Source organism: Theropithecus gelada, chromosome 11 (genome assembly GCF_003255815.1).
Source record: "Theropithecus gelada isolate Dixy chromosome 11, Tgel_1.0, whole genome shotgun sequence".
In the NCBI taxonomy this organism is placed as follows: Eukaryota; Metazoa; Chordata; class Mammalia; order Primates; family Cercopithecidae; genus Theropithecus; species Theropithecus gelada.
In genome coordinates this window covers 25,177,393-25,204,815 of record NC_037679.1, presented here as the reverse complement: position 1 = coordinate 25,204,815, position 27,423 = coordinate 25,177,393, and the positions used below count along the sequence as shown (strand labels likewise).

The 27,423-nt window shown below is 41.1% G+C and overlaps 1 protein-coding gene across 2 annotated transcripts in view; it reads right to left on the bottom strand.

Moving 5' to 3' along the window:
- The window catches only part of IRAK3 (interleukin 1 receptor associated kinase 3), a 53,156-nt gene extending 37,191 nt beyond the window's left edge, over positions 1-15,965 (bottom strand). The window contains exons 1-2 of one of the 2 annotated variants that reach the window (XM_025402639.1): positions 15,412-15,965; positions 1,600-1,782 (exon numbers count right to left, since the gene is read on the bottom strand). In XM_025402639.1, coding sequence (XP_025258424.1) covers positions 1,600-1,782; positions 15,412-15,544 — 316 coding nt within the window. In that variant the 5' untranslated portion in view covers positions 15,545-15,965. The remainder of the gene's footprint in view (positions 1-1,599; positions 1,783-15,411) is intronic. The other variant, XM_025402640.1, reaches the window with a different exon arrangement.
- Positions 15,966-27,423: the final 11,458 nt, after the last annotated feature.

The following is a 27,423-nucleotide window of genomic DNA, read 5'->3' as shown; positions in this document are numbered from 1 at the left end:
TAATTAACTTTTTCAAAATTGTTACTTAATTTGAAACACCAACTCAATCAATTACAATTAAATAATGCTATTTTCTTTAGTAAAGAAGTAAGGTGCTATCCTCCTCTTCACTTCAGATTTGCCTATCTCTTTGTACTAGGGTAGTAAAGTCTTTTTACCAATCAGCTAATCTCACATCCAAAAAAGAAAAATAAATGTTGTATGTGCAACAGACTAAGAGTCAACCAAGAATGTGGAATTTTTGTCTACTTACAGTCCAACTTATTCTCTGTTGCATAAATAAACAACATAGAGAGTGAAAATATACTCTAAAATTTATTCCAGAACACTGAACGCTGCCGTATAAAACATACCTGGGTGTCCTATTAAAGTGGCATAAGTTTGTATTATGAACAGCAAGCCATGTGGGTGGTTTCAGTGGCTGAGAAAGGCTCAGATAATGGAAAAGGCATTGCATTTACAGTTCCCAGGGACTCACTGAATTTCACTTGCTCAGTCAACTTCACAGTGAAATATTCTGCTGCACTAAACTAAGTGAAGAAACAATGTGCAAAAGACAAAGGGAAGTAGCCAAGTTATATGAATAATACCATGGTGGAAGTCTATTAGGAACTAATACCCCATTAATAGGAAAGATCAAGATAAAAGTCAATGTGAAGCTACAGTTTTCTTGTACAAACCTCTCAGGATTCCTTGTGTGTGTGTGTGCAAGGGCTCATGTGCACTAAATATATTACCAAAGAACATGTGTGCAAATACACAAAACTAAAAATGTGATCTATGAAAAGAGCCAAAGAACAAAGATGTTGATTCAAAAGAGTTTCCAATCTAAGAGCCTTGGGTCTATAACATAAGCCCCAAGATCATTATTGTTGAAATGAATACATCTGAGTGGAACAAACAGAACAGGTAACGTTAGATTATTTCACTGACAAAGAATACATGGAGAAAACTTCACGAGCTTTATTGATCAGGTTCTAAATATAAGGCATGACACAGCATCAGAAATAGAGAAGATAAACAAAGGGAAGAATTAGGCTACTGTGGAATGGGTAGTAACAAGTAAGGCAGGGTTAAACGCTGTGGCGTAAAAATAGCAGTGAAGATAAAAGAAACACCCCAAGATTATTCTGGAGGTAGGTGCAATATAAAATACTAAATATAGGGGGAAAATACAATTATGTTTTCAACTTGTAATATATAGTAAAACAAAGAATAGCATGATCTGTTTCTCAAATACTATGATTCCAATTACGTTTATGACTCAAAGAGTTTCAGAGTTTTTGATAGCGAGCTCCTTCTATTAACTGCGAAAAATGAAACATTTTAAAAAGTGTAGTTTGTAAGTAAAAGTAAATTAAAAAAAAAAACAAAACTATAAAGTGGTAGAAAGAAATATGTTGTATAAGTTAGGTGATAAGGGAACAAAGTGTCACAAGAAAATGTGAAGCTGGAAAGTCCCTTCCAGATAAAAGCCACAGGTAAAGAAACACTGACACACAGCATGAGTCAATGTCTTGGATAAAATGCAATATTCGAATTTACAAACTACAGTTCCTATTACAGATTAAGAGCCACATTATAAGAATCAGCATTTACCATGGTTTGTAATTAAATGAATAGCTCGACGATGCCCCATCTCCTGGAGGACCTGTAAAAGGTCACCGATGGTCTTGTTTTTCTGTGCCCAGGACCAAAGTAATTCTCTTGTTCCACTTTTACCTTGGTCTACATACTTTTCAATATGACGAACATCCAGCCAGCTGCTTGAAAGTCTCTCTGCTGTGGAAATTGCAATATAAACAAAGAATTGTTTACTATACTTTCATTGAAATACTTGTTTTTGTGTACCTTATGTTTATTTCCTCTTATTTATAACTTTTATTTTGAACTAATTTGGCATATACTCACCTGCCTTCTGCTAATGTTGACATCTTACTAACCACAATACAAAGATCAGAATCAGTGATAACTGCAAACCTTATTCTAATTTCACTAGCTTTTCCACTAATGCCCATTATCTGTTCTAAGATCCTATCCAGTTTTCCATATTATGTTTAATTGTTCCTTCTCCTTAATCTCCTCCAATCTATGATGGTCCCTCAATCTTTCCTTGTCTTTCAGGACAGTGAAATGATATTGTCCTTCTCAGTGCATCATATCAAGAGGTTTAAGATAGTGATGTCTTATCAATAATAATGTTTATTCTGATCACTTAGTGAAGGGAGTGTCTGCAGAGTTTCTCTACTATAAAATTATCTTTCCCTTTGTAATTAATAAATATTTAGGGGGAGATACTTTGAGATTATGAAAATATTCTGCTTCTCCTCAGATTTGGGCCACTAATATTTTGCATCCACTAGTGGATCTTATTTATCACAATTATTACTACAGTATTCGCTTAATGGTGATTTTTCTATTTTCCCTTTTTCCTTCATGAACTCTTTGATAAGAAACAGCTGTCCTTTCTCCTATGTTTATTTATTTATTTATCCAGTTGTTTATTTATATCTATGGGCTCATGGATATTTATTTTATCCCACGGGTTAAAATCCAGTACTATCATTAATAATTTTGTTGCTAAAATTATTCTAGCTTTGTCCATGTAGGTTGACTCTTGTGTTCTTTTTTTTCTGGTTTTTTAAATTTTATGATTATTATTATTATTTTTTTTTTTTGAGACAAGATCTCACTCTGTCACCCAGGTTGGAGTGCAGTGGGGCAATCTCAGCTCACTGCAGCCTCCATCTCCCAGGCTCAAGCCATCCTCCCACCTCAACCTCCCAAGTAGCTGCAACTACAGGTGTGCACCGCACTACCATGCCCAGCAAATTTTTGTATTTGTGTGGGTTGTTTTTTCCTTTTTGGTAGAGATGGGGTTTTGACACATTGCCCCAGGTGGTCTCAAACTCCTAGGATCAAGCTCAAGCAATCTGCCCGCCTTGGCCTTCCAAAGTGCTGGGATTACATGTATGAACTACCACAGCAGGCCTCGTATGTTCTTTTGACAAGTCCTATCTTTTTGTGAGTATCTCCTTATTTTCTAGCTCTACAAGGTGATCCAGGCTTATTTTGTATTTCCCCCTTTCCTGGACTGCAATTATTTGTCTAATGATCTCTGGTCTCTTTATTGGACAATGGTGTATAGAAGCTCAATCCCGGTGCTAGAATTGTTCATTGTGGCCAAGGTTCCATTGCTTCTAGGCCCTCTAGGAACACAGAGCAAGGAAATATAGGTATGAACACTCATCCGTGGATCTCTATTCCTCTACCTGTATGCGCATATATTAAATACCAAGAATTTATTCTGATGCTTCGGATTTTAATCCAGCATCACAGGGTATATTTCAGTCCTTCCTCATTTGTAACTTTATTCTTGAACAATAATATTATTGATAATACATTTACTTGTTTGTTTAATTCTACAATGCACATAAAGTACTTTCAGAATTGCCAACCCATACCCTTGTGAGAAACACATTAGCAAAATCAGAATACAATAATTATTTCTGTCCTTAGCATAAGCACATCCAGTTAAGATGTTGTGTTCCAAACTTACTTAGATTAATTCTTTTCTTCCTCACCCCTTCAGTGTGGTTATTATTCATTTGTAATACAGTTAGGTTCAATTGTTGAAGGTTTGAGAATGGTGTTTTGTTCCCCCTGTCTTCCCCTTGAACACTTTTGAGCAATTTTAAAAGCTAGTATCTGGGTAAAATCAGGGAAATGTTTTACTAGGATACTAGGCTTTAAATAATTCAATTAAAGTTTGGCATAAACATCTTAAAACTGTGCAGAAAGCATATGAGTTTTTGTGGTGCCCTGATTTAACAGGTTTCTTCAAGTGAAAATTTATGTTGCCTTTCTGCACAACTTCCAAATTTTAAAGTGTACTTTGAGGCAAAGTGGAGAGAAAGAAAGCAAATGACAGAAAAGGTGGTCTCGTTCCTATGATAATATTTACAACCTGGAATATTGAGCACTAAAATTAACAGTGTTTTTGGGTTATTGGTGGTGATGGCAGCATCCTTTCATAACTTTACCTTCCAGAGAAGCTAAAAAATTTAGGATCCTGGATGCAAGTCTGTGGATCAAATCCTACTGTTATCTGAGGGTGGTCATGGGGGACCCCTGACATGCCACCATAACTGGCTTTAGGAGCTCAGCACCCTTTCATCCTGCCACATACCAATATGTGGAAGCTGCCCTCCAGCAGGAACCAATGTGATCTCATAGGAGACAGGACTCCCCTTTCCACCAAGGAGATACTTCAAAGGCAGATGTGCTTTTAAAAGGCAATGGTTGTTCAGATATCAGAAGAATGGTAAGTCTTGTGAAACTTTCTTCTGTTAAAAGTCTGTTTTGGGACCAGGTGTGGTGGCTCACACCTGTAATTCCAGCACTTTGGGAGGCTGAGGCAGGAGGATCACTTGAGGGCAGGAGTTTGAGACCAGCCTGGCCAACATGGTGAAACCCCATCTTGACTAAAAAAATACAAAAATTAGCCAGGTGTGATGGTGTGCACCTGTAGTCCCAGCTACACAGGAGGGTGAGGTGGGAGAATCACTTGAACCCAGGAGGTGGAGGTTGCAGTGAGCTGAGCTGAGACCATTGCACTCCAGCCTAGGCAACAGAGTGAGACTCCGTTTACACACACACACACACACACACACACACACACACACACACACAAAGTCTGTTTTAGAGTCCAAAGGTTATTCATTTCTTAGGGAGTTGCTACACCAGTTATATTTGAAATCAAGCCAGCAGAAAGGCAGATATCTTCTGCCTTTATATCGCATTCCCCCCCTGCCCAATTTTTGGTTCTACAAGCCTTTGCTGGAATATTCAATTTACCTCAACTTTATGCTCCCACTGAGGCGATGAGTAAATCCTGAAAGTTGAAAGTTTCCACAATATGAAACCATTACTGGCCCTCTTTTTATGAGCTAAAAATTGACATGGTAGACATTACTAGTGCTGCTAATAACTTCCAACCCTCTATCCCATCATAGAGGATTCCATTTCCCTGCCCTTTCAGATTAGGCATGCCTTTATGTCTCTTCCAGCCAGAAACACTGAAGAACCAGGGTACAATTCACCACGTGTTGACAGGGGGCTGCCTCAAGACCAAAGCAGCCTGAAATGCTGAGCCACCACATGGAGGAGAGTTTGCTGGACTCTCAGTGCTCTTCCTGGGAGCAAAAAGTAAACCTCTGCTATGTTAAACCACTGAGATTTTGGTGCTGCTTGTTACTGCAGCATAACTTGGTCTATCCTGACTGATATACACAAGGTCATATCTTGAATTTTGTTACTCTGTTACAACCTGTACCAGAACAGAGTTAAACAGAGTGGCAGCCTTTGCAAATTACATATTAAACAAGGGAAGATAAAGTTGAGACATTCTATTTGAATGCATGTTTAGGCTGTAAGGAAAGAAAAATAGCTAGAATAAAATGTCTGACATAATTGAGTTAGAATGTCTTTGCCCTTCCTCCATATTTCAAGTTCTGGCAAGAATATATTCATTCCTCATCTCCTTGAAGAGATGATGTTTCACAAAGAGGCAAAGACTATCCACATGCCAATATATGTTTTAGATAGCTTATCATTTTTAAAAGGAAGCCTTAAAAAGCAAAAATATTAGCCAAATGTTGTAATGTTATTTTAATGTATTTCTTTCTGATGAGGTAATCTGCCTATTTCATTGAGGCACATTTTAAATAAACACTTTATTTAGCTATTTCTAAAAGCTCTTAAGAGAAATACTGCAAATCAGTGTAGTTCAAACACTTGTTGAGTATCTGTTATGTGTCAGCAATACAGTAATTGCATGCACCAAGCGTGGGTTGACTATGAAGACAGGCCTCTACCTAAAGATGAGAACAGCAGGGAAGCCTTTCTGGAGGGGTGGTTTCTGAAGCCTGAGCCATGCCATGTCTAAAACTGAGTACTTCTAAAGAGAGGCCAATTCTTGAAGTATCGGATAGGGTACACTATCCTGGGGAGGAAAAAAATAATCACTAGAGTTTCAGATTGAAAACAAGACAAATGAATGAGTCTGAGCCCCACAGACTATCCTGCTTTCCAAGAAAAAAGGTTCTTAGTCAAAACAAAGCATTCCCGTGGGCCTCTGGGAGAGTACAGGAATGTATGTATTTAGTGGTGGCACTGCCATCGACCTATGACACAACTCCAGGCAAAACATAGCCTCACTGAACAATCTCAAACTTCTTCACAAATGTCCTTGTAGTCCCACCTAAAACATATAATAAATCTTCTTGCTCTTCCCTGGCCTGTTAATTAATTATAGCACCTCTAATCTGTAAAACACTTCCCACTCTCAAAATGAACATTCCAACAAGAGAACTCTAAATATCAAATTTCAGCAAAGGGAAAGTTTAGGTTTCTATGTTTTCTATTAGAAAATTAATCAAGGCTGGGTGCAGTGGCTCACGCCTGTAAACCCAGCACTTTGGGAGGCCAAGGCAAGAGAATCGCTTGAGCCCAGGAGTTTAAGACAGGTCTGGGCAACATGGCAAAACCCCATCTCTACAAAAAATTTAAAAATTAGCCAGGCTTGGTGGTGTGCATGCATCTGTAATCCTAACTACTCAGGTGGCTGAGGTGGGAGGATAGCTTGAGCCCAGGAGGTTGAAGCTACCTTCAATTGCTCACAACAATTGCCACAGAAGGAAAGGCACAGTTGATAGCTGTAAAGGAAATCCACAGTTAACATTTCAAGTCCCAGGGAATGTCAGCTTTTCATTCCATACTTTCCATAAATTCCATTCTTTGTTTTTTGTTTTGTTTTGTTTTTAATTCCTCGATTACCCTTTTAAAAGTGCAGCAGGCCACGACTCTGTGCTGTCCTGTCCTGTGACTTGGCTGAGAAACTGCTAATATCAGATGCTCTCCCTTAAGCACATTTCTGAGATTCAGCTGGAATATGAATGAACAGATGTCAAATGAGCTGGGGTTTTAAGTTCTCTAAATTGACCAGGGGCTTATAGTTCTGAGTTTGCACCAAATCTAAGGAAAGCTAGATTAGTCAAAGGCATTTTTTTCTAATAGCAGAAGTTCATGGTGAAAAACTGATCCAGACTGCCTGCATGTATGGATTGCTTCTGGACTGGAAGTGAAATATGTTTTCTCTTTTTCCAACTGGTGATTCACACTGCAACCTTAATAGCTTTTCTCTAACAATGATGCATTCTGAATAGAAACATCGCTAAAGAGTATTATTAGCATCCATAAAATGCATACTTCATTGAGATCCAATTCTATAAAATAGTTTCAATCTGATACAACAGGAATGCAAACTATCAACATGTTAATTACATTCTTCAATTCATCATTTTCTCCAACTCTCCCTTACTTGTCCCCTTTCAGAATATAGGACTTTGTTTACTCACAGTACATATCAAATAAAAATATAGAGAAAAGTTCTCAATGATTAATTGTGTTGATAAAGTTAAAAGCATTCTAAACTGAAAATACAAATTAAGAAAAACATGCTGTTAGTTAAGCATTGTTGAAAACCATTTTTTGGAACACAAATCTTTTGTTGAAAGTCATATTGGAGTCACATAAGCCAAAAAGTCAACCTAAGAAGTTCAGAAATCACATGCTCAAAGGTCCTTGAAGGCTGTTTTAAGAGTGCAGGACTGTCTAAGTAGTGTTAACCTTTGGGGTTTTCAGTTGCAGAAATCACGTCTCCATATGCAAATATGTCTCTGAAGGGGTTTTTTCAAATAACGCAACACATCCGTATTTGGAATCTTTGTATTTGCATACAACCACATGCCAAAACCCCTGTAAAATTAAGACTCCATTCTCACAGAAGCTTGTTTTTAGATACTGTAATGGAAAAAGGAAAGATGTTTCTTTCTTTTTACAAAGCATGCAAAAAATTAGACAATTTTTTAAAAGAACTATTAAGGTTAAAGATATTTTAATTCCAAAAAAGTAAAACAAAAGTCAAAATTATAAGTTAGATCTGTTCTTCATACCAGACTGTGAGCATTAACACTCACTAGTTAATATATTTTAGAAGAAATAGTTCTTATTCATACTTAAGCTCATGTGTATGTTTTACCCCATGCCTGAGTAGGACTCATAACTGGGGAGGGCTGTGTGCGATTTCTCAGGTGCCCCTCTGTCTGTCCTGCTCTCTTAATCCTAGACACAGGTAGGAACCTAACATTAACTACCTCTGGGAGAGAATTCACCCTCAACACCAAGGTTTCAGTCAGAAGCTATGTAATTTCATTCCCAGGTGAATATCAATACTATTTCCCCACACATTCTTCCATTGTTAAACTTTTATAGGTCTGTTGCCTACACTAAATTGGAAAATTCTTACAAGCAGGGACTAGGACATTGTATTTACAGTGCTTTGTCAAAGATTCTGCTCAACAAGGTTTTGGATGTTTAATAGACATTTGTTGATTCATTAATTTATTCAAAACACATATATTTAGTGAGTGCCTGCTCTGTGCCAAGTACAATTTTCAATGCTAAGAGAGTCAGCAGGAAACAAAGGAAGGAAATATCCCTGCCCCCTTGAAGCTTATTTCTAGATGAAGAATAAACAAATAAACATATATATGTTTACATATGTATATAGTTTATTTTATATATACATAGAGATACTTACATACATGAAGTATGTAAGAGGTGATAAATAATATAGAGAAAAATAAACTGGAGAAGAGGCATAAGGGAGTGTTAGAGGGGGTAATCAATTTTAAAAGAGTGGTCACGGCTAGGCATGGTGACTCACACCTGTAATCCCAGCACCACCTAAGGCCAGAAGTTTGAGACCAGCCTGGCCCATATGGGTAAACCTGTCTCTGCTAAAAATACAAAAAATTAGCCAGGTGTGGTGGTAGGCGCCTGTAATCCCGCTTGAGAGGCTGAGGCAGGAGAATCACTTGAACCCGGGAGGTGGAGGTTGCAGTGAGCCAAGATTGCACCATTGCACTCCAGGCTGTGCAACAAAAGCAAAACTCCATCTCAAAAAACAAAACAAAACAAAAAAGTGGTCAGAGTAGGTAACAGTTAAACAAAAACATGAAGGAAGTGAAGAAGCAAGCCTACAAGGTTACTGGCAGGAAGAATGTTCATTGCGTGTTCAAGGAACAAGAAAGCTAATGTGGTTGGAGTCAAGCAAACAAGAGGGAGAAGAAAGTGAGAAAAGCCATGCAGAACTTCGGGGTTTGCTCTGAGTGGCCTGGGAAGCCACTGGAGGGTTCTGAATAGGCCAGTGATAGCATATGCTTTACATGCATCACAGGCTCGCTGACTGCTGGGCTGCAAAGACACTCGAGGAAGTCAAGGGCAGTAGCAGGGAGTCCGAGCCCAGTCAGCCAACTGCGAAAATAGTAGAGGTGGGAACTGATGGTGGTTGGTGCCAAGATGGCTGTGGTGGCAGTGGTAAGAAGCGGTCAGATTATTAGATAGATCCTGAAGGCACAGTCAGCAGCATCATTTACTGAGAGATAGGACGTGGTTTGTGAGAGAAAGTGACAAGTCACAAAAGGCTAATATTTCTGGCCTGAACAAATGAAGAATGGAGCAGCCATTACTGAAATGGGAAAACTTTGGGAGGGCTAGGGGGAGCATTTCTGAGCTGTTAAGTTGGAGATGTCTGTCAAATAGGTAAATAGATAAATGAAGATGACATTCTAGAGGGAGACTTGGGCTAGCTAGAAATTTGGGAGTTAATATATAGATGGAATTTATGTAAATTTAGCAGATAAACAGAAGAGACAAGGTCCATGGACTAAGCCCAGGGGCACTCTAAGACATCAAGATAAATCTATAAGAAGAGAAGAAATTAAGGAGCATATAATTTTTATTATTATTTTTTTTTTTTTTCTGACAGGAGTCTCGCTCTGTCGCCTAGGCTGGAGTATGGTGGTGTGATCCCGGCTCACTGAAACCTTGGCCTCCCAGGTTCAAGGGATTCTCCTGCCTCAGCCTCCCAAGTAGCTGGGATTACAGGCGCCTGCCACCATGCCTGGCTAATTTTTTGCATTTTTAGTAGAGACAGGGTTTCACCATGCTGTCCAGGCTAGTCTTGAACCCCTGACCTCAAGCAATCCTCCCGCCTTGGCCTCCCAAAGTGCTGGGATTACAGGTGTGAACCACCACACCCAGCAGGGGCATGATTACAGGTGTGAACCACCACACTCAGCCTGGGCAACAAGAGCAAAACTCCATCTCAAAAAATAATAACATAAAAAAACACATCTATTTAAAATTTAGAAAGAAAAGGAAAAAAGTGCTTCAAGAAGAAAGGAGAAAGGAGTGATCAACTATATCAAATAAGATCAAAACTTTGAACCAACCATTGAATTTAGCTATGGTGACTTGGGATGAGAGGAATTTCAATGAAGCAGTGGGAGGTGAAGCCCTGATTGGAGGAGTTCAAGGAAGAATGGAGGACCTGGAGTATAAATAGCCCTTTTGAGGAATTTTACCATAAAGAGGAACAGAGCAGTGAGGTGTTAGCTTAGAGGAGAAGTGAGAGCTAGACATAGCATTGTCTAGCTAACATGTGAGAGAAATAACACAGTGGTCAAAAGACCAGGCTTACCCGGGAGCAGTGGCTCACATCGGTAATCCCAGCACTCTGGGAGGCTGAAGCAGGAGGATTGCTAGAGCCTAGGAGTTTGAGACCAGCCTGACCCCATCTGTACAAAAAGATTTGCCAGGTGTGGTGGCACATGCCTGCAGTCCCAGCTATTTGGGAGTCTGAGGTAGGAAGGATCACTTGAGCCTGGGAGGTCCAGGCTGCAGTGAGTTGTGACTGTGCCACTGCACTTCACCCTGGATGACAGAGTGAGATCCCGTTTCCAAAACAACAACAGCAACACAAAAAAAGCAGGCTCTACTGCATATGGTGACTTCCTTCCAAAAAGTAAGAAACAGAAAGAGAAGGAAGTGAAGTAATTTTACAGGGCAGATATCTGACAGACGCCACCTCAGCCATGGTTAACATAAGCAGTGATAACTCCTGTAAATAGTACTGACCCTGGATACAGGTTGGTACTCTATGGTTTCCCCCCCCCCAAATCCAAAACCTCAGTCTGATCATGAGAAAAACATCAGACAAATCGCAGTTGACAAACAGTCTACAAAATAGTGGATAAGTTCCAACCAATATTCCTAAAAACTGTCAAAGTCATCAAAAACAAGGAAAGTCTGAGAAACCATCACAGCCAAGAGAAGCCAGAAGATACAACAACTAAATGTAATATGGTATCCTGAATGGGATCCTGGAATAGAGAAAGGACATCAAGTAAAAGCAAAGGAAGTCTGAATAAAGCATGGACTTTAGTTAATAATAATGTGTCAATATTGTATTGTAATGAATGCAGCACACTCATGCAAGATGTTAATAACGGGAAACTGGGTGCGGAGTATGCGAAGGACGCAGAGTATCCGGGAACTCTTCCTACTATCTTCTAAACTTTTCCATAAATTTAAAACTGTTCGTAAAAAAACACATCTAGGCCAGGCGCGGTGGCTCACGCCTGTAATCCCAGCACTTTAGGAGGCCGAGGCAGGCGGATCATCTAAGGTCAGGAGTTCTAGACCAGCCTGACCAACATGAAGAAACCCTGTCTCTACTAAAAATACAAAAAAAAAAAAAATTTTTTTAATTAAGCCAGGAATAATGGTGCATGTCTTTAATCCCAGCTACTCGGGAGGCTGAGATAGGAGAATTACTTGAACCCGGGAGGTGGAGGTTGCGGTAAGCTGAGATTGCGCCATTGTACTCCAGCCTGGGCAACAAGAGTGAAACTCCATCTCAAAAAAAAAATAATAATAGTATAAAAAACACATCTATTTAAAATTTCGAAAGAAAAGGAAAAAAAAAAAAACATAGACTATGATGTCTGATCATCTGGTTAGAATCTTAGTGTGCCATTTAGAAGACTGTGACTCAAGGCAAGTTACTTAAATTCTCTGAGAATCAGTTCCCCTATCTATAAAATGGAAATAGGAAGAGTATCTACCTCATAGAATTGTTGTGATAAGTAAATGAGATAATCCATGTAAAATGCTTATCACACTGGCCAATAGTAAGCCTTGATAGGAGGTAGCTTTATTATTATTACTACTATTATTTTGAATCTTTATTGAATATACAAACACACACAGTGTGATTTTACATTTAATTTTTAAAGTAATTATTAATAATTTATATAATAATTTCCCTTTCCTTTCTTGAGAGGAAGAAAATTGAATACAGCCTATTATAAATCATCTGCAAAAAGCATTTCTCAGTGCATCATAATTGTTGAGAGGTCTTATGGTGTCAGCTGCTCCAAACAATTTAATTTAAATACCAGTCTATGTTAATGTAATCAGATGAGTTGTCTCCAGAGGTTCTATATGTACTACGTTATCATGTCTGTAATGTAAACAACATTTTTCATTTGGGCTTTTGGGCTCTTGCTTTCACTAAAAGCCATAAAGTCATCAATGATAACCAGAGAATATATTATCTTGTTATTACATTATTTGTAATAATAATACTTGACAAAAGTGATTTGAAGAGTAATATGTAGAATATGTTTAAAAATAAAAGTAATTAAATGAAGTAATGAAAAAATGTAGTAAAATATCTGTTATATGAAGACACTATTAAAGAAGAGAATTTGGCCTAAGCAATGGCTTCCCAATCAGGTTGTGCATCAGACTCACTCCTGGGGTTTGACAAAAAATGAAAGAAGCTGGACCCTCAACCCAGACTTACTGAATCAGCAGCTCTAGGAGTGAGACCTGCATCTGTGTATTTAAAAGACTGCATAGATGATTTTGGTTTGTGAATGATTGGCTTACCTTATCCTGCACACACTGATCATATATAGGCTGCTATATGAGCTGCCTTGGTAAACATAGACTGATACTCACCGTCATCAAGAATCATGATCAGCTCGAAAGAGCTTTACTTAGTATATTACGGTTGTTTTCTATATTTAAGCTTGGGCTGTCAGCTGTCCTGAGCATACAAGGGACTGCCTCTTTGATTCAGTCCTCCATCACTCTCCTTCCCCTCTCGAAGGTTAAGTTTTCCCTCCCTGCACCTCTTCCCCTCTTTCTCCCTTCACTGTGCCCACAGGACAACTCAGCATGTTTAGTACAGGCAGTTGCCTCAACACCCTGAACTGAGCTGGCCTTGCCTTCTTGCTGAGCCAACAGCTTGTGCAGCACCTGGTCAGGGCCAGCTCAGTAGTCCAGGCAGTCAGTAGGCATGACCACTTGCACAATGAATTACGGCTGAAGTATCATGGAGTAAACATTTTAGACCCTTGCCCTATGAGAGAATGAATACACAAATGGACAATGGCCAGCTTATATATAAAAACAGAATTCTGCAGACAATGTGCATCAACCAGTCCAAGAAACCAACCTACCATCTACAGTATCTAACAAGTTAAACTATCAGCAACTGGGTTAAACTGTAGCAACCAGCCCAGGCAGCCAAACTATAAACCCTGTAGCAACCTGCCCCAAATGGCCAGGACTTGAATAATTACTGACAGCTTCCTCAATTTTTGCTCCTACTTCCAACTTAGGGCCAATCAGAGAAAGTCAATTATATACCCCTAAACAAACACACAGCATACCCCCCTTTTAGGTAGCTCAGCTACAGCTTCCCTGTATCAATAGCCTCCAATCAGGACATAACTACAGCCTTCTCCCACCCTCCTCCGTCCTCTGCCTGCTTTTGAGTTTCTGCCAAACACAAGTAATGGTGGCTGGCTCCCTTGCTTTGAAAAATTAGCTTTTGTTTGTTCTCATTTGAGTGGTCCTCATTTATTTTCACCACTAGGGAAATGGGGCTGCATGCTTGAAATGGATCACTGAATTGTTCTTTGATGCCAGAAATGTCTGTACTTTAGGGAGGCTGTTAGATGTGGCCAAAAAGAGCACAGCAGTAAGGGAAGAAGTGTAGAGTGGCTGGGGTTAAGGACATAAGCCTTGGATCCAGACTGCCATGGTTCAGATCCTGGCTCTTCCACTTCCAGCTGGTGAACCTGAACAAGTTACTTAACCAATTTGTACCACAGTTTCCTGACCTGTTAAAAAACACTGGCAATGATAATGGCTCACAGAGTAATTGGAGGGGCTATATGAGACAAGCCATGTAAAGTACGAATATCTGGATTTCAGTGCTATCAACAGAGAGAATAATCTGCCTCACTAATTTATGATACCCACCTGGCCCCATTCACCAACATTAAACTGGACTAAAAACACTTTTCTTTCACAGTCAGTAACTCTAGGAAATCCAGGGGTATAAATACTGCCGACGCCAAAATCCATCTCAAAAAGATCTGATGGGGAAGTGACCTTATCCCTCAAAATCCCTCATATGCACACTGGAAGTCTCTGTTTTCTAGAAATCAGACTTTTTTTTTGGGGGGGGGCATAACTTAAAATTACAGAGCTTAAAATATATAAACATTTTTTGTATAACTAGAAGCCCATTGCTACAATTCAAAGACTGTGACCATCCTGTTCATCAGTAACAAAGAAAACTCTCCATTTAGGTCTTCTGCTAGTCCTGGTAAGAAAAATCCTACTTCAGACCATTAAAGCTAAGTTATTTTGACATAATCATGATTCTTTTCAATAAACATTAAACATGACATTGTGGAATATCAAATCTAACCAAAAATGCCTATACTTAACAAAACAAAGATTTTTGTCTGAATTATCTCTGGCTACACTCAACACTTCCAAACAGGCAGTTGCTCAACTTTCCCATGTCTGCATAAAATACAGTTCTGAAGCCAATTTTTTTAGACTAAAATAAAAAGCCGCTCGAGCATAAACCTTCATTCAACGAAATTGGTTAAATAAGATTTAATTAAGAAAACTAGGAGCCACGTTCATTGCAAATCATATTTTACTTTAGCATTTCACTTGGAATTAAGTTAGGGGCTTAGGCATGCATTGAAAACACCAAAGGATAAATATCTCAAAGTTCTAAAAATGTCCTAATACGAAAATGATATTCTGGGATGATTTCGCAAGGGCCAGAAGACATGACACATTGCGAACCCAGTGAGGGTGGCATTGCGGACGAACAGAAGATGCTTTCACGCGGGTTATCCGTCTTTCCCAGGCCTCGTCTCCCTTGACATTGCTGCGATACCCAAAATTCTTTGAAACAGAGAAGGCAGGGCTGGCTTCTGGGTCCCAAGGAGTCTCTGCGTCCTCCCCGGGAAAGGAAGGGGCCTGCTCCCCGGCGGGAACTTCCCGGAGGCCGCGCCAGCCCCGCGAGCGACCCCAGCCGTGCAGGGCGACGCGGAGCCTAAGCCGAGCTGGCCCCGCGGCGCGCTCCGCTCCCCCGCCGCCCCCGGCCGGTCCCGGCCAACTCACCCAGGCCGCGCCAGCCCAGCGCGCCGTCGCAGCTGTCCAGCACCGCGCACAGCTCCCCCAGCAGCGCGGGCGGCAGGTCGAACAGCAGGGTGTGCGCCGACAGCGCGCCGCGGGCCCCGCAGTTCCCCGCCATGGCACGGTGGCCCGAGCCCCGGGAACGAGGCGGAGCCCAGGCCCCTGCAGGCCCGCGACAGGCCGTTACACAACCGCGGAAATCCTGCTTCCACGACGGCTGCAGAGCCCTAGGAACACTCCGTTCCCCGGCCCCGGCAGGGGCGGTGCCCACGTGACGCAAGGCGCGCCTAGCCCGAGATGCCCGTGCGGCCGCTTGGCCTGGCCTGGGGGGTTACCCAACCCGGGTTCTCCCTTCGCTGGCTTTGCGCCCCTTCACACCTCTGCGGTGGGGATGGAGCTGCTGAAACAAGCAGAGTGAGAACTGGAGAAAGCCCAGAGCTCAGAGCTACCAGGGGCCCACCGTGCCCCATGGCTAGGCGGTCTCCTGGTGTGGATAGCTAGAGATGTCATTACTTCTTTAAAAAGTTTGTTTCTGAAAGTTTCTCCCTTCCTTCTTTCCTTCCTTTCTTTTCTTCCTTTTTTTCTTTGTTTTGAGTCAGGTTCTCGCTGTGTCGCCCAGGCTGGAGGGCAGTGGCTGTATCTCAGCTCGCCGGAGCCTCCACCTCCTGGGCTTAAGCGATCCTCCCACCTCAGCCTCCTGAGTAGCTGGAACCACAGGCGCGCGCCACCACCGCCAGTTAATTATTATTTTTTCTTTCTTCGTAGAGAGGGAGTCTCGCTATGTTGCCCAGGCTGGCTTCAAACTCCTGGCCTCAAGCGATCCTCCCACTTCCGACTTTCCAAAGTGCTGGGACTGGGGGTATTAGCCACTGTCCCCGGACTATTTCTTTTTTATCCTGTCAGAATAGCTATCCATGTTCATCGAGGAACACTTGGAAAACCCACAAAAAAAAAAACTGAAAAAAGAAGATAATCACTCACAACCCCACTCAGCCCATTACCCTCTAAAAGTTTTGACACATTTTCCTCCCAACTTTTACTGAATTTAAACAGATAAAAATGTGCATATATGGGATTATTACTGGAAAAGATGAATGTAGATATCAACAACAGAAAAACAGAAGAGACACCAAATCAGAGTAAAATTATGCTCGTTTTCTTCACGAGGCGGCCCCTCCTCCATACACCTACTTGGTTTTAAGAAATTCTCTTCCTCATGGGCTTCCCTGATGAAATATCATTCCATCATTTTTTCCTTCCTCAAAGTGCTTCACATAATCTCGCTTTTTGCCTTCAACATGGAGTTTAAGTAAAATTATTGTTTTGAAATCTTCACGGAGTTTAAGTAAAATTGTTGTTTCGAAATCCTCTAGGTCACACAAGGCATGTTACCAGTGACAAAAAGTTGTTTTCAAAGTGGTGAGAAAAAGCTTAGCCTTAATGACTAGAAGAGTGGGCAGTGACCATCAAGTGAAAACACCAGAGGTGTTTTTAAACCTCTCAGATTGTAGTCTTAGGAATATCTTCCCCTAGAGATCACGAGTTATGAAACACTAGCATTTCATGCCCCTACCTGGATGGTCCTTGTCAGCGAAAATACTCCATAAAAATATACCTAAAAACTGGCAAAGCCCATACTGTGTGGGCAGGAATTTCCATATGCCGTTGTTCAAGGTTTTATTGTCAATCTGTACACGCTGTACACCCCTTCCTTCCTTCCTTCCTTCCTTCCTTCCTTCCTTCCTTCCTTCCTTCCTTCCTTCCTTCCTTCCTTTCTTTCTTTCTTTCTTTCTTTCTTTCTTTCTTTCTTTCTTTCTTTCTTTCTTTCTTTCTTTCTTTCTCTCTCTCTTTCTCTCTCTCTCTCTGTCTTTCTCTCTTTCTTTCTTTCTATTTTGTTTTAGTCGCTCTGTCGCCCAGGTTGGGATGCAGTGGTGTGATCTTGGCTCACTGCAACCTCCAACCCCTGGGCTCAAGTGATCCTGCCACTTCATCCTCCAGTGCAGCTGGGACTACAGGTGCATGCCACTATGCCCAGCTAACCTTTGTATTTTTTGTAGAGATGGGGTTTTGTCATGTTGCTCAATCTGGTCTCAAACTCCTGGGCTCAAGTGTTCCACCCACCTCGGCCTCCCAAGGTGCTGGGATTACAGGCATGAGCCACCGCACCCAGCCCTCTCTACACCTCTTAAAGGGACTACCTGAACACTCTGAGCAACAGAGGCAAGAGGTCATTAATTATTTGGTAGCTCTTGAGTTGCTACTACAGGGGAGGCAAACTCACTCAGAGGAACCAGGAAATCACTGCAGATGAGGGAAGCAATCAGAACAGCCTGCTTTGCCAGATCTTGTAATTTACCAAGAAGCAAGGATCCTATGTGAAAGCTAAAGTATGTGAAATTTCCTGTATTTTCAGGGTTGGCAGTTGTTCTCAGACCATGTTCCCTCCCTATTCCTAAAACTGTCTTTGAGTTTTGATTTTTATATCATCAGGTTATATCATCATGGTTGCTGTCAACTGCTGATCTCCCCGACTCCAATTCCTTCTCCTCATTTTTAGACTCTCTAGCTCCTGGCCCATTGTTGCTCTCTCCAGTACTAATCCTGTCTTAGTTCTCAGTGATTTAAAATATATGTAGAATAACTATTCACAATAGCAAAGATATGGAATCAAGCCAAATGCCCATCAACGACAGACTGGATAAAGAAAACGTGGTACATATATACCGTGGAATACTATGCAATCATAAAAAGGAATGAGATCATGTCCTTTCCAGGGACATGAATGGAGCTGGAGGCCGCTATCCTCAGCAACTAACACAGGAACAGAAAATCAAACACTGCATGTTCTCACTTATAAGTGGGAGCTGAACCATGAGAACACATGGACACATGGAGGGGGAACAATGCACACTGGGGCCTGTCAGGGGAAGGGGTAGGGGAGGCAGTGAATCAGAAGGAATAGCTGATAGATGCTGGGCTTAATACCTAGGTGGTGGGATCATCTGTGGAGCAAACCACAATGGCACATGTTTACCTATGTAACAAACTGCACATCCTGCACATGTACCCCGGAACTTAAAAGCTGATGAAACAAAATTAAACACACACACACACACACACACACACACACAGATATATATGTAGAATGGATGGTGATCTTTCCAATGCCTGGCCTCTCACTTCCTTGACTCCTCTCCTCCAGTGACATTGTACTCCACCCAATGCTCCATTTCAGCCACTCAATCCCATGAGCTACCCTAGAATTTGTCATTATCAATAGCTGCATCCCATCTATACTTTCTTTCATGAATCCACTCTCTGACCATACCTCCTGTCCTTCTAGCACATTCCCTCTAGTACTCTGACCCCAACAATCCTTTCCCTTCACCAGATATCAAATCCAAAATCTTGCTGCCTCTTTTCTGGCTCCACCCTCTTGACGTCCTCACTTTTCTGCTTCTCCATTAGGTCTGTGGTCAATTAATATATTCACTCCTTTGCATATGCTCTACATTCCCTTGTTCCTCTCCCACTTTGTTGAGCTCTCTTGGCAAGTCTAAAATCCTGATTAAATCCAATTTTCTAAGTTGGCTCTGCACCCATGCACCTGAGTGTAGCTGGGGAACAGGGTGGAAAACCAAAATCCTGTTAATTGAACTCAATTTAAAATCAAGGCCAAGACTCTCAAGTGGGTCCTTTATGTCACTGGGCAAGCATACTATGCACCTTTAGCCAATGCAGTCTTGTGGTCTCCTTGAAAGCTATGCTATGCTTTCTTTTTTCTCAACTCCCATCATCCTGTCCTCCACAAATGATCTTGAGAATATTTATTGAGAATACCGATGCATCAGGAAAAAAAACTTCCATGGAATCTCACCACAACATCGAACTATCTACTAGCATCTGTGCCAACATACTCTTTCTTCTTGTTTTCCATGGATGAATTATCTAGGCGCCTATGTAAATCATTAGACTTCATTTGTGCACTGGATCTTATTTCTAGTACCAATTCAAAGGCATCAAGGTCACCTGCTTTCCCTGGTCCCTGTTACATTATGAGTTTTTCACTCTTTACCACCTCAATTCCATCAGCATACAAATATGATGTTGTTTCTTTCAACTTAAACCAAAATTTTTGATGCCACTTCCCCCTTCTGTCTTTGGTCCCAATTCTTTGCTCCCCTTTGCAGTGTAGAGCCGAATATTCTCATTGTGTCCGATGTCCTCTTCCTATCTTCTCTTAAACCAACTCTAATTAGAGGCACCCCTCCCACCTTACTCCACTAAAACTACTGCCTTCAGGGTCACACATGTCCACATCATTGCTAAGTAAAATAATTAATTTTCAGTCCTCACTTACTTGACCTATCGGTATTTTTGATACAGTTGATCACCCCCTCCTTCTTGGAAACTTTCTTCATTTGATTTTTAGGATACCACATTCTCTTATATTTTTCACTTACCTCATTGGTCACCCCTCAGCTTCCTTTGCTGTTCCTCCTCTTCTCCCTAAATTCTAAATGTTGGAGCAACCCATGACTCAATCCATGGCTCTTCTCTATCTACACCCACTGCCTTGCTGATCTTAATCAGTTTCAAGGCTTTAGGTACCATCTATATACCACAGACTACCAAATTTATTTTTAGTCCAGACCTCTCTCTTAAATTCTAGAGTCATGTCCAAAATTGAATTCTTGATCATGCCTCTTAAACCTACTCTTCCTGCATTCCTCCATGTCTAGGTTAACAGCAACTCCACCAGCTGGGCACAATGGCTCAGGCCTGTAATACCAGCACTTTGGGAGACTGAGGCAGGCAAGCTGCTTGAGCCCAGGGGCTCAAGACCAGCCTGGGTAACATGGCAAAACCCTGTCTCTACAAAATAATAATAATAATAATAAATTAGTAGTAGTTGGGTGTGGTGGCGCACACCCGTAGTCCCAGCTACTTGAGAAGCTGAGGTGGGAGGATCACTTGATCCCAGGAAGCCAAAGCTGCAGTGAACCATGATTGTGCTGCTGCACTCCAGCCTAAGTGACAGAGTAAGACCCTGTCTCAAAACACACACACACACACACACACACACACACACACACACACACACACACCCCAAACAACGCTCCCCCGGCAACTCCATCCTTCCAGTTGCTTAAACTAAAATCTATAGAGTCATCCTTGACTCCTCTACCAGTTCCCAGCTACCAGTGTAATCCCATGTTCAATCTACCAGCAAATCCTGTCAAGGCTATTCAAAATCTAGAATCTAGTCAATTTTCCTCACCTCCACTGCTGCCATTCTGGTTTCAGCCACCATCACATATTGTCTGGATTGTTATAGTAGCCTCTGAACTAAGGATAGCTTCCACTCTTGCTTCCAACACTGCAGTGAGATTGATTCTTTTAAATCCTATCTAACTGTGTCTCCCCTTTGTTCAGAAGCCAGCAATGGCTCCTAATTTCAGTCAATAAAAGTCAAACTCTTTATATAATCTGCATTCTTTCTCCCCTTCCCATTCTGCTGCTTTGCCCTCTGATTTTGTTTCCTTGTTCATTGTTCATTCTGCTTTAGCCACAATATCTCGTTGCTGGTCTTTGAACACAAAAGGGAGAGCCCCACATTGGAGGCTTTGCACTTGCCACTCCCTTGCCTGGTATGCTCTTCCCACATGGCTAAGGTCTACTCAGACCCCCATAATTAAAATTGCCATGGTTCGTGCACTCAGATTGGGGCTGAGATATGACTGAAATTGGTCCAATAATGTATGACTTGGGGAATCATATTTCATTCAGCTATATCTCTTCTGGATCAGAATAAGAACATGTAGCAGGTCTGGTCATGGACGGGAACCATCTTGCAACCACATAGACATCAATATTAGAATGAAACAAGTCCTGGGAATAATGAGAAGAAAAACCTAGTGAGAGGAAAAACCAAGTCCTTGCTAATGTCATTGAACAGTTCATTCATTCTAGGCCTGGAGCGTGTCCTACTTGGGGTCTTATAACTATATGAGATAAATTTCCTTTTTAAGCCAGGAATCTTGTTATTTGAAGCCAAATGCATCCTAGCTGACGCACTAAGCAGGCACTTGGTAATACTCTCTGGTTTGTTGAGCACCTATAAAACCTATGGGAAGAAAACTAATCCCTGTCTAAACCTGGAGTTCAAATGTGTACACTGTATCTGGTGGGATGTGAGATGTGTATGAAAACCAGATTGCAGAGAGAGGCAGCTGAGACCCTGAGATAAAATAAACGTTGGGAAAGAATGATTCTGGCAGCATGGGCAGAAGCAGTCTGAAGTTCTAGAAGTGCATGAAACTGGACTAGAACCCATGTAGACCCAGACACTTCAACCCCATCCTACCTTCCCACTGCCAGCATACGTATTATCTGGAAAAAAGAGGACTATGGTTAAGTCACAAAACTGTGTGACATAGCTCTTTGCTGTGGGATCCTCTCCAACATCCCCCTGCCCCCAAGTTTTGGATACCAGAAGAATAAAGTATTTTTATCCCAGCTGGAAAGAAGATAACAGTGAACTGCAAAGACGAACAAATGGAGATGCCAAGGAAACCCTGAAGGCCATGGTGACAATGGCACAGATACAGAGTAATATCAGTGACCAAGCCCGAGCTAAGCACAGGCACAAATCCTCAGAAATCTAGAAACAGGTGAGGGAGAAAAGAGGTGAGGCAGACAACAGCTCTTAATATATATGAGACAAGTATCTTGGTAGTAGCTATTTATACAGCCACCCCTAGAGATGGATGTTCAAAAGACTCTCAAGTTTGTGGGACCGATGATATTTTGTGGTTTGGGAAGTAATTTCAAAACAAAGATCAAGAACCTATCCCATATTTGAGCTTCATCCCTTACCTATAACCTACGACCTTACCCTAGAGAGTTATATATACATTGGGGTTCAGGGATAGAGTAAAGATCAGGAACGGGGTGAAGACATTTGTGGTACATTGCTTGGTTATTTTATTTTATTTAAAAAATTGTTTTGGTAGAGATGGGATTCTTGCTATGTTGCTCAAGCTGGTCTCAAACTCCTGGGCTCAAGCGATCCTTCTACCTTAGCCTCACAAAGTGCTGGGATTATAGGCATAAACCACTGCACCTGGCTACTTAGTAATTAAAAAAAATGAAGATTGAATGTTTCTTAGGCTTTCATCAAAATGACCTCATGAAAATAACATGTAGCCAGGAGCCATGACTCACATCTCTAATCCCAGCAATTTGGGAGGCTGAGGTGGGAGGATCGCTTGAACACAGGAGTTCGTGACCAGCCTGGGCCACATGGCGAAACCCCGCCTCTCCAAAAAAAATACAAAAATTGGCCAGGCATGATGATGTGTGCCTGCAGTCCCAACTACCTCAGAGGTTAAGGTGGGAGGATTGCTTGAGCCCAGGACTTTGAGGCTGCAGTGAGCCGTGATCAAGCCACTGCACTCCAGCTTGGGTAACAGAGAGAGACCTTGTTTAAAAAAAAAGGAAGAAAAGAAAAGAACATGTGCTCGTTATTCCTCCAGTTCTATATGCGTGTGTGTATATATGTATTTACATAGTATATCACAGAAAATATATAATATTTTAAAATAACATTAGGTTTGTGTTCGCTTATAACTCAATTTTTTCCCATTTAATAAGTAAAAAACATTTTTTCTAAAAATCAATTATGTCACAACATGATATATACCAAGATTTTAACAATTATCCTCTTAGGATTGATGGCGGAAAGGAGTATTCAGTACTTCATTTTCTTACTTGAGATTTTTGTGTTTTCAAAACTTTCTACAATTATTATGTATCATCTCTGTGATTAGAAAATCCTCAACTATAAAAAATAATTTCTTCCAACACTTTGTGATTAATCCCATTTGATTGTTTTCTTTCTAAACCATTTTCATGGCATTTTTCAGTTTAGGTATGTTGCTGTGATAACTTTTGCCTAGTCACCACTGACTTTTAAAAGTCTGATTTTCATGTTTGAATAACTTTCAGCCAAGGGCTTTTTATGATAATTTCAATATCAGCTAAAGTTTTGTTTTTGAAGCAAACATTTATTTACCCCTAGAAGAACCCCAGACATGTGGGAAAAAAAAAAATCTGAGATTATGGCTAAACATTTTCTCTTTCATTAAGATATTTACTCGGATTGCTTACAATTTGAGACTGGAAAAGGGCTTAGAGGTCCTTGTCCAACTCCTACAGTTTACAAATGACACAACTGCTGCTGGCCATAAGAACTCTGGGTGCAATATTTATTGGAAAAAGACTTACAAAAATGTTTACACAATAAAAATGTTGTTTAAGATATCCAAAATTTCTTTGGCATATAATGAACATAAATCTTGTGTATTTTTCCTCTGAAGGATCCAACTTTCTGTCCAGGCATGGTGGCTCACACCTGTAATCCCAGCACTTTGGGAGGTTGAGGCAGGTGGATCACCTGAGGTCAGGAGTTTGAGACCAGCCTGACCAATATGGTGAAACCCTGTCTCTACTAAAAATACAAACATTGGCCAGGCATGATGGCGTGCACCTGTAATCCCAGCTACTTGGGAGGCTGAGACAGGAGAATCACTTGAACCCGGGAGGTGGAGGTTGCAGTGAGCCAAGTTTGTGCCACTGCACTCCAGCCTGGGGAACAGAGCCAGAGTCCCTCTGAAAAAACAAAAACAAAAACAAACAACAGCAACAACAACAACAACAACAAAAAACAGTATTTGACTTTCTTTTCCTTGTCACTGAATAAATCCGCCAAATAAACCCTATCTTAGTCTCAGACTGCCATAACAAAATCCCACAGACTGCGTGGCCTAAAAAATAAAAATTTATTTTCTCATGGTTCTGGAGACTGAAAGTCTAAAATCAAGGTGTTGGCAGGGTCCAATTTCTGGGGAGGGCTTTCCTTCTGACTTGTAGATGGCCCCCTTCTTGCTACACCCTCACAAGGTCTTTCCTTGATGCATGCATGTGGCAAGTGTGAACTAACTCTGATGTCTCTTCTTATGAAGACATTTCATATAAAGACACTAATCCTATAGGATCAGGGCCCTATCCTTATGACCTTATTTAACCTTAATTACTTCCATAGATGTCCCATCTCCAAACACAGCCGCTCCAGGGGTTTGGGCTTCCACATAAGAATTTGGGTCAGGTGATAGGGCTTGCAGGGTGTCAGAAACATTCAGCTGGTAACAAACTGTACGTAATTTCAAGAAATAATGTTACATCATCAAGTTTCAGAGTATACATCCTAACAACACTTGGTCATACATTATCCACATCTTCTGGTCTTTCACAGCAGTTATGGTTCCTCTTGCTGTTCTTGTACAGAATTTATTACATTGTTCTGAAATTTTATAGCAGAGTAAAGCTTGGATGTAATCTGGTGCCTTTATAAAGAAGACAGTAACAAAGGTCTGTATGTGCAAATACTCGGCATATTTTAGGTTTAAAAATCTTAGTAATTGTTCAGATCAAATGTCCTCAAGACTCATTTTGACAATTCCATAGCATTTACCCTCTCATTACATACCATCTTTCTTGAAATTTTGCCTTTTTTGTCCTCCATGATTACACTCAATATATTTTTTTCCTACACACTGTTTCTTCTGTTTCCTTAACTAGCTCTACTTCTGACCTGTATAACGTACCCATAGGCTGAATTTATTGATCCTGTTATTCTGGGTCTTAGAGGTTTCATATAATCTCATTCTTCATCTATCAATCTGTAAGTCGACTACTTTGATATTTGTGTCATCAGCCCTAACTTGCCCTGAAGATTCTCGTCTCACCTCCTGTATTTATTGAACAATTCCATTTGGATTTCTTGCCTCCATCAAATCAGCATGTCCCAAACTGATTATTTCCTAGAAAATAAACTTCCTTGTTTCTGATCACATGGGCCAAGGTAACTCTGAGTAATTTTGACTGACTGATTTGCACTATATTCAGAAAGATTTACTGGGCACCTTGTGCTAGGTACCTATATCTAATAAGTCACCAAATCTTGTTCTTCTATAGTATTTCTGATATGTGTCTGGGTCTTTTCTAATTTGTCTATTACTTCATGTTTGAGATTTTGCAATATCTCTTACTTGGTGAACCCCTACTTATTCTTTAATACTCAATTGAAAAGTCACCATTTCTGTGTTGCAGGTTGAATTGTGTACCCCCAAAATGTATCTTTAAGTCCTAACCCTGACTACCTCTGAATGTAACCTTAATTGGAAATAGGGATGTTGCAAATGCAATCAAGTTAAGACAAGCTCATATTGGATTAGGGTAGCCCCTAATTCAATGACTAGTGACTTTATAAGAAGAGAGAAATTTGGACTTGGAGACACAGAGGAGGAAAAGGCCATGTAACAACTGAGGCAGAGATGGCAATGATGCAGCTACAGCCAAGGAACTCCAAAGATTGCTGGCAACCACCAAGAGAGGTGTGGAATAGATTCTTCCTCAGAGCCTTTAGAAGGAACAAACTATACACAGACATCTTGATTTCAAAATCTGGCTTCCAGAACTGTGAGAGAAGAAACTTCTGTTGTTTCAAGTCACTCTTTGTGGTAACTGGTTACAGCAACCCTAGGAAACTGAAACACTTTATAATCTCCATGAAACCATTTATAATCTCCCCAGAGTTAACCATTTCTTTCTAGGTTCTGTCACATTCAGTACTCCTTTCCATTGGAACTCATTTTTGGGTATTGTTTTCCCGTGGGCTTGTGAAGGATTGGTGTGTAGCAAAGGAGTCAGTCATCTTTGTGTACCTGGCATGCTGCTTGGCAGAGAGTAACTTCCCAATAAATGTCTAATCAATGAAAGAAGTGATGACCTTGCCTTCAGACAATAATAATTACAACTACCATTTAGCGAGCACTCACTGTTTGCTAGGCACAGTGTTATTACTTTACATGCTATGTTCCGACAACAATTCTCCAACACCAACTGGGTGTCCTGCAATTCATCCCAATTCTAACACTAAATACTGACTTAGTACAGAGTCCACAAGTTAAGGACAAGGTCCATAATTTCTAACACTAACTACCCCGAGTTAATGCAGTCCCCACAAGGTCTCAGTCCCATGAAACAGCCCCCACTTCAGATGCCAGCTGCCAGACTCAGGTACCTTCAAGCTATCTGCATCTCTGCCTAGCTAAATACAAATTTGAGAGTCCCCATGATTCCCTCCAAGTTGGATAACTCACCAGAACAACTCACGGGATTCCGGAAAGTGCTATGCTTATTATTACCATTTTATTATAAAGGACACCAATGAACAGCAAGGTAAAGAGATACATAGGGGCCGGGCGCGGTGGCTCAAGCCTGTAATCCCAGCACTTTGGGAGGCCGAGACGGGCGGATCACGAGGTCAGGAGATCGAGACCATCCTGGCTAACACGGTGAAACCCCGTCTCTACCAAAAAAATACAAAAAATTAGCCGGGCGAGGTGGTGGGCACCTGTAGTCCCAGCTACTCAGGAGGCTGAGGCAGGAGAATGGCCTAAACCCGGGAGGCGGAGCTTGTGATGAGCTGAGATCTGGCCACTGCACTCCAGCCTGGGCGACAGAGCGAGACTCCGTCTCAAAAAAAAAAAAAAAAAAGAGATACATAGGGTGGCAAGGTCTGAAAGGGCACCCACGGCACAGCTTCCATTCCCTCTCCAGATGCTCCACCCTCCGAGAATATCAATGTGTTCAACAACCACGAAGCTCCCAGAGCCTCATTATTTCAGTTTTTATCTGGGGTTTCATTACATAAGCATGATTGAATAAATTGTTGACCACTGTGATTAAACTCAATCTCCAGGATGGGGTGGCTGTTACTGCAGTCCCCTGGTCATGTGCTTGGTCTTTCTGATATGGCCATCCCCTTCCTTGAAATTATGTAAGGGCCCACCATGGGTCACCTCCTGAGTTAGCATAGATTCAAATATGAAAGGGGCTCATTATGAATAATAGAAGACATTCTTGTGGCTC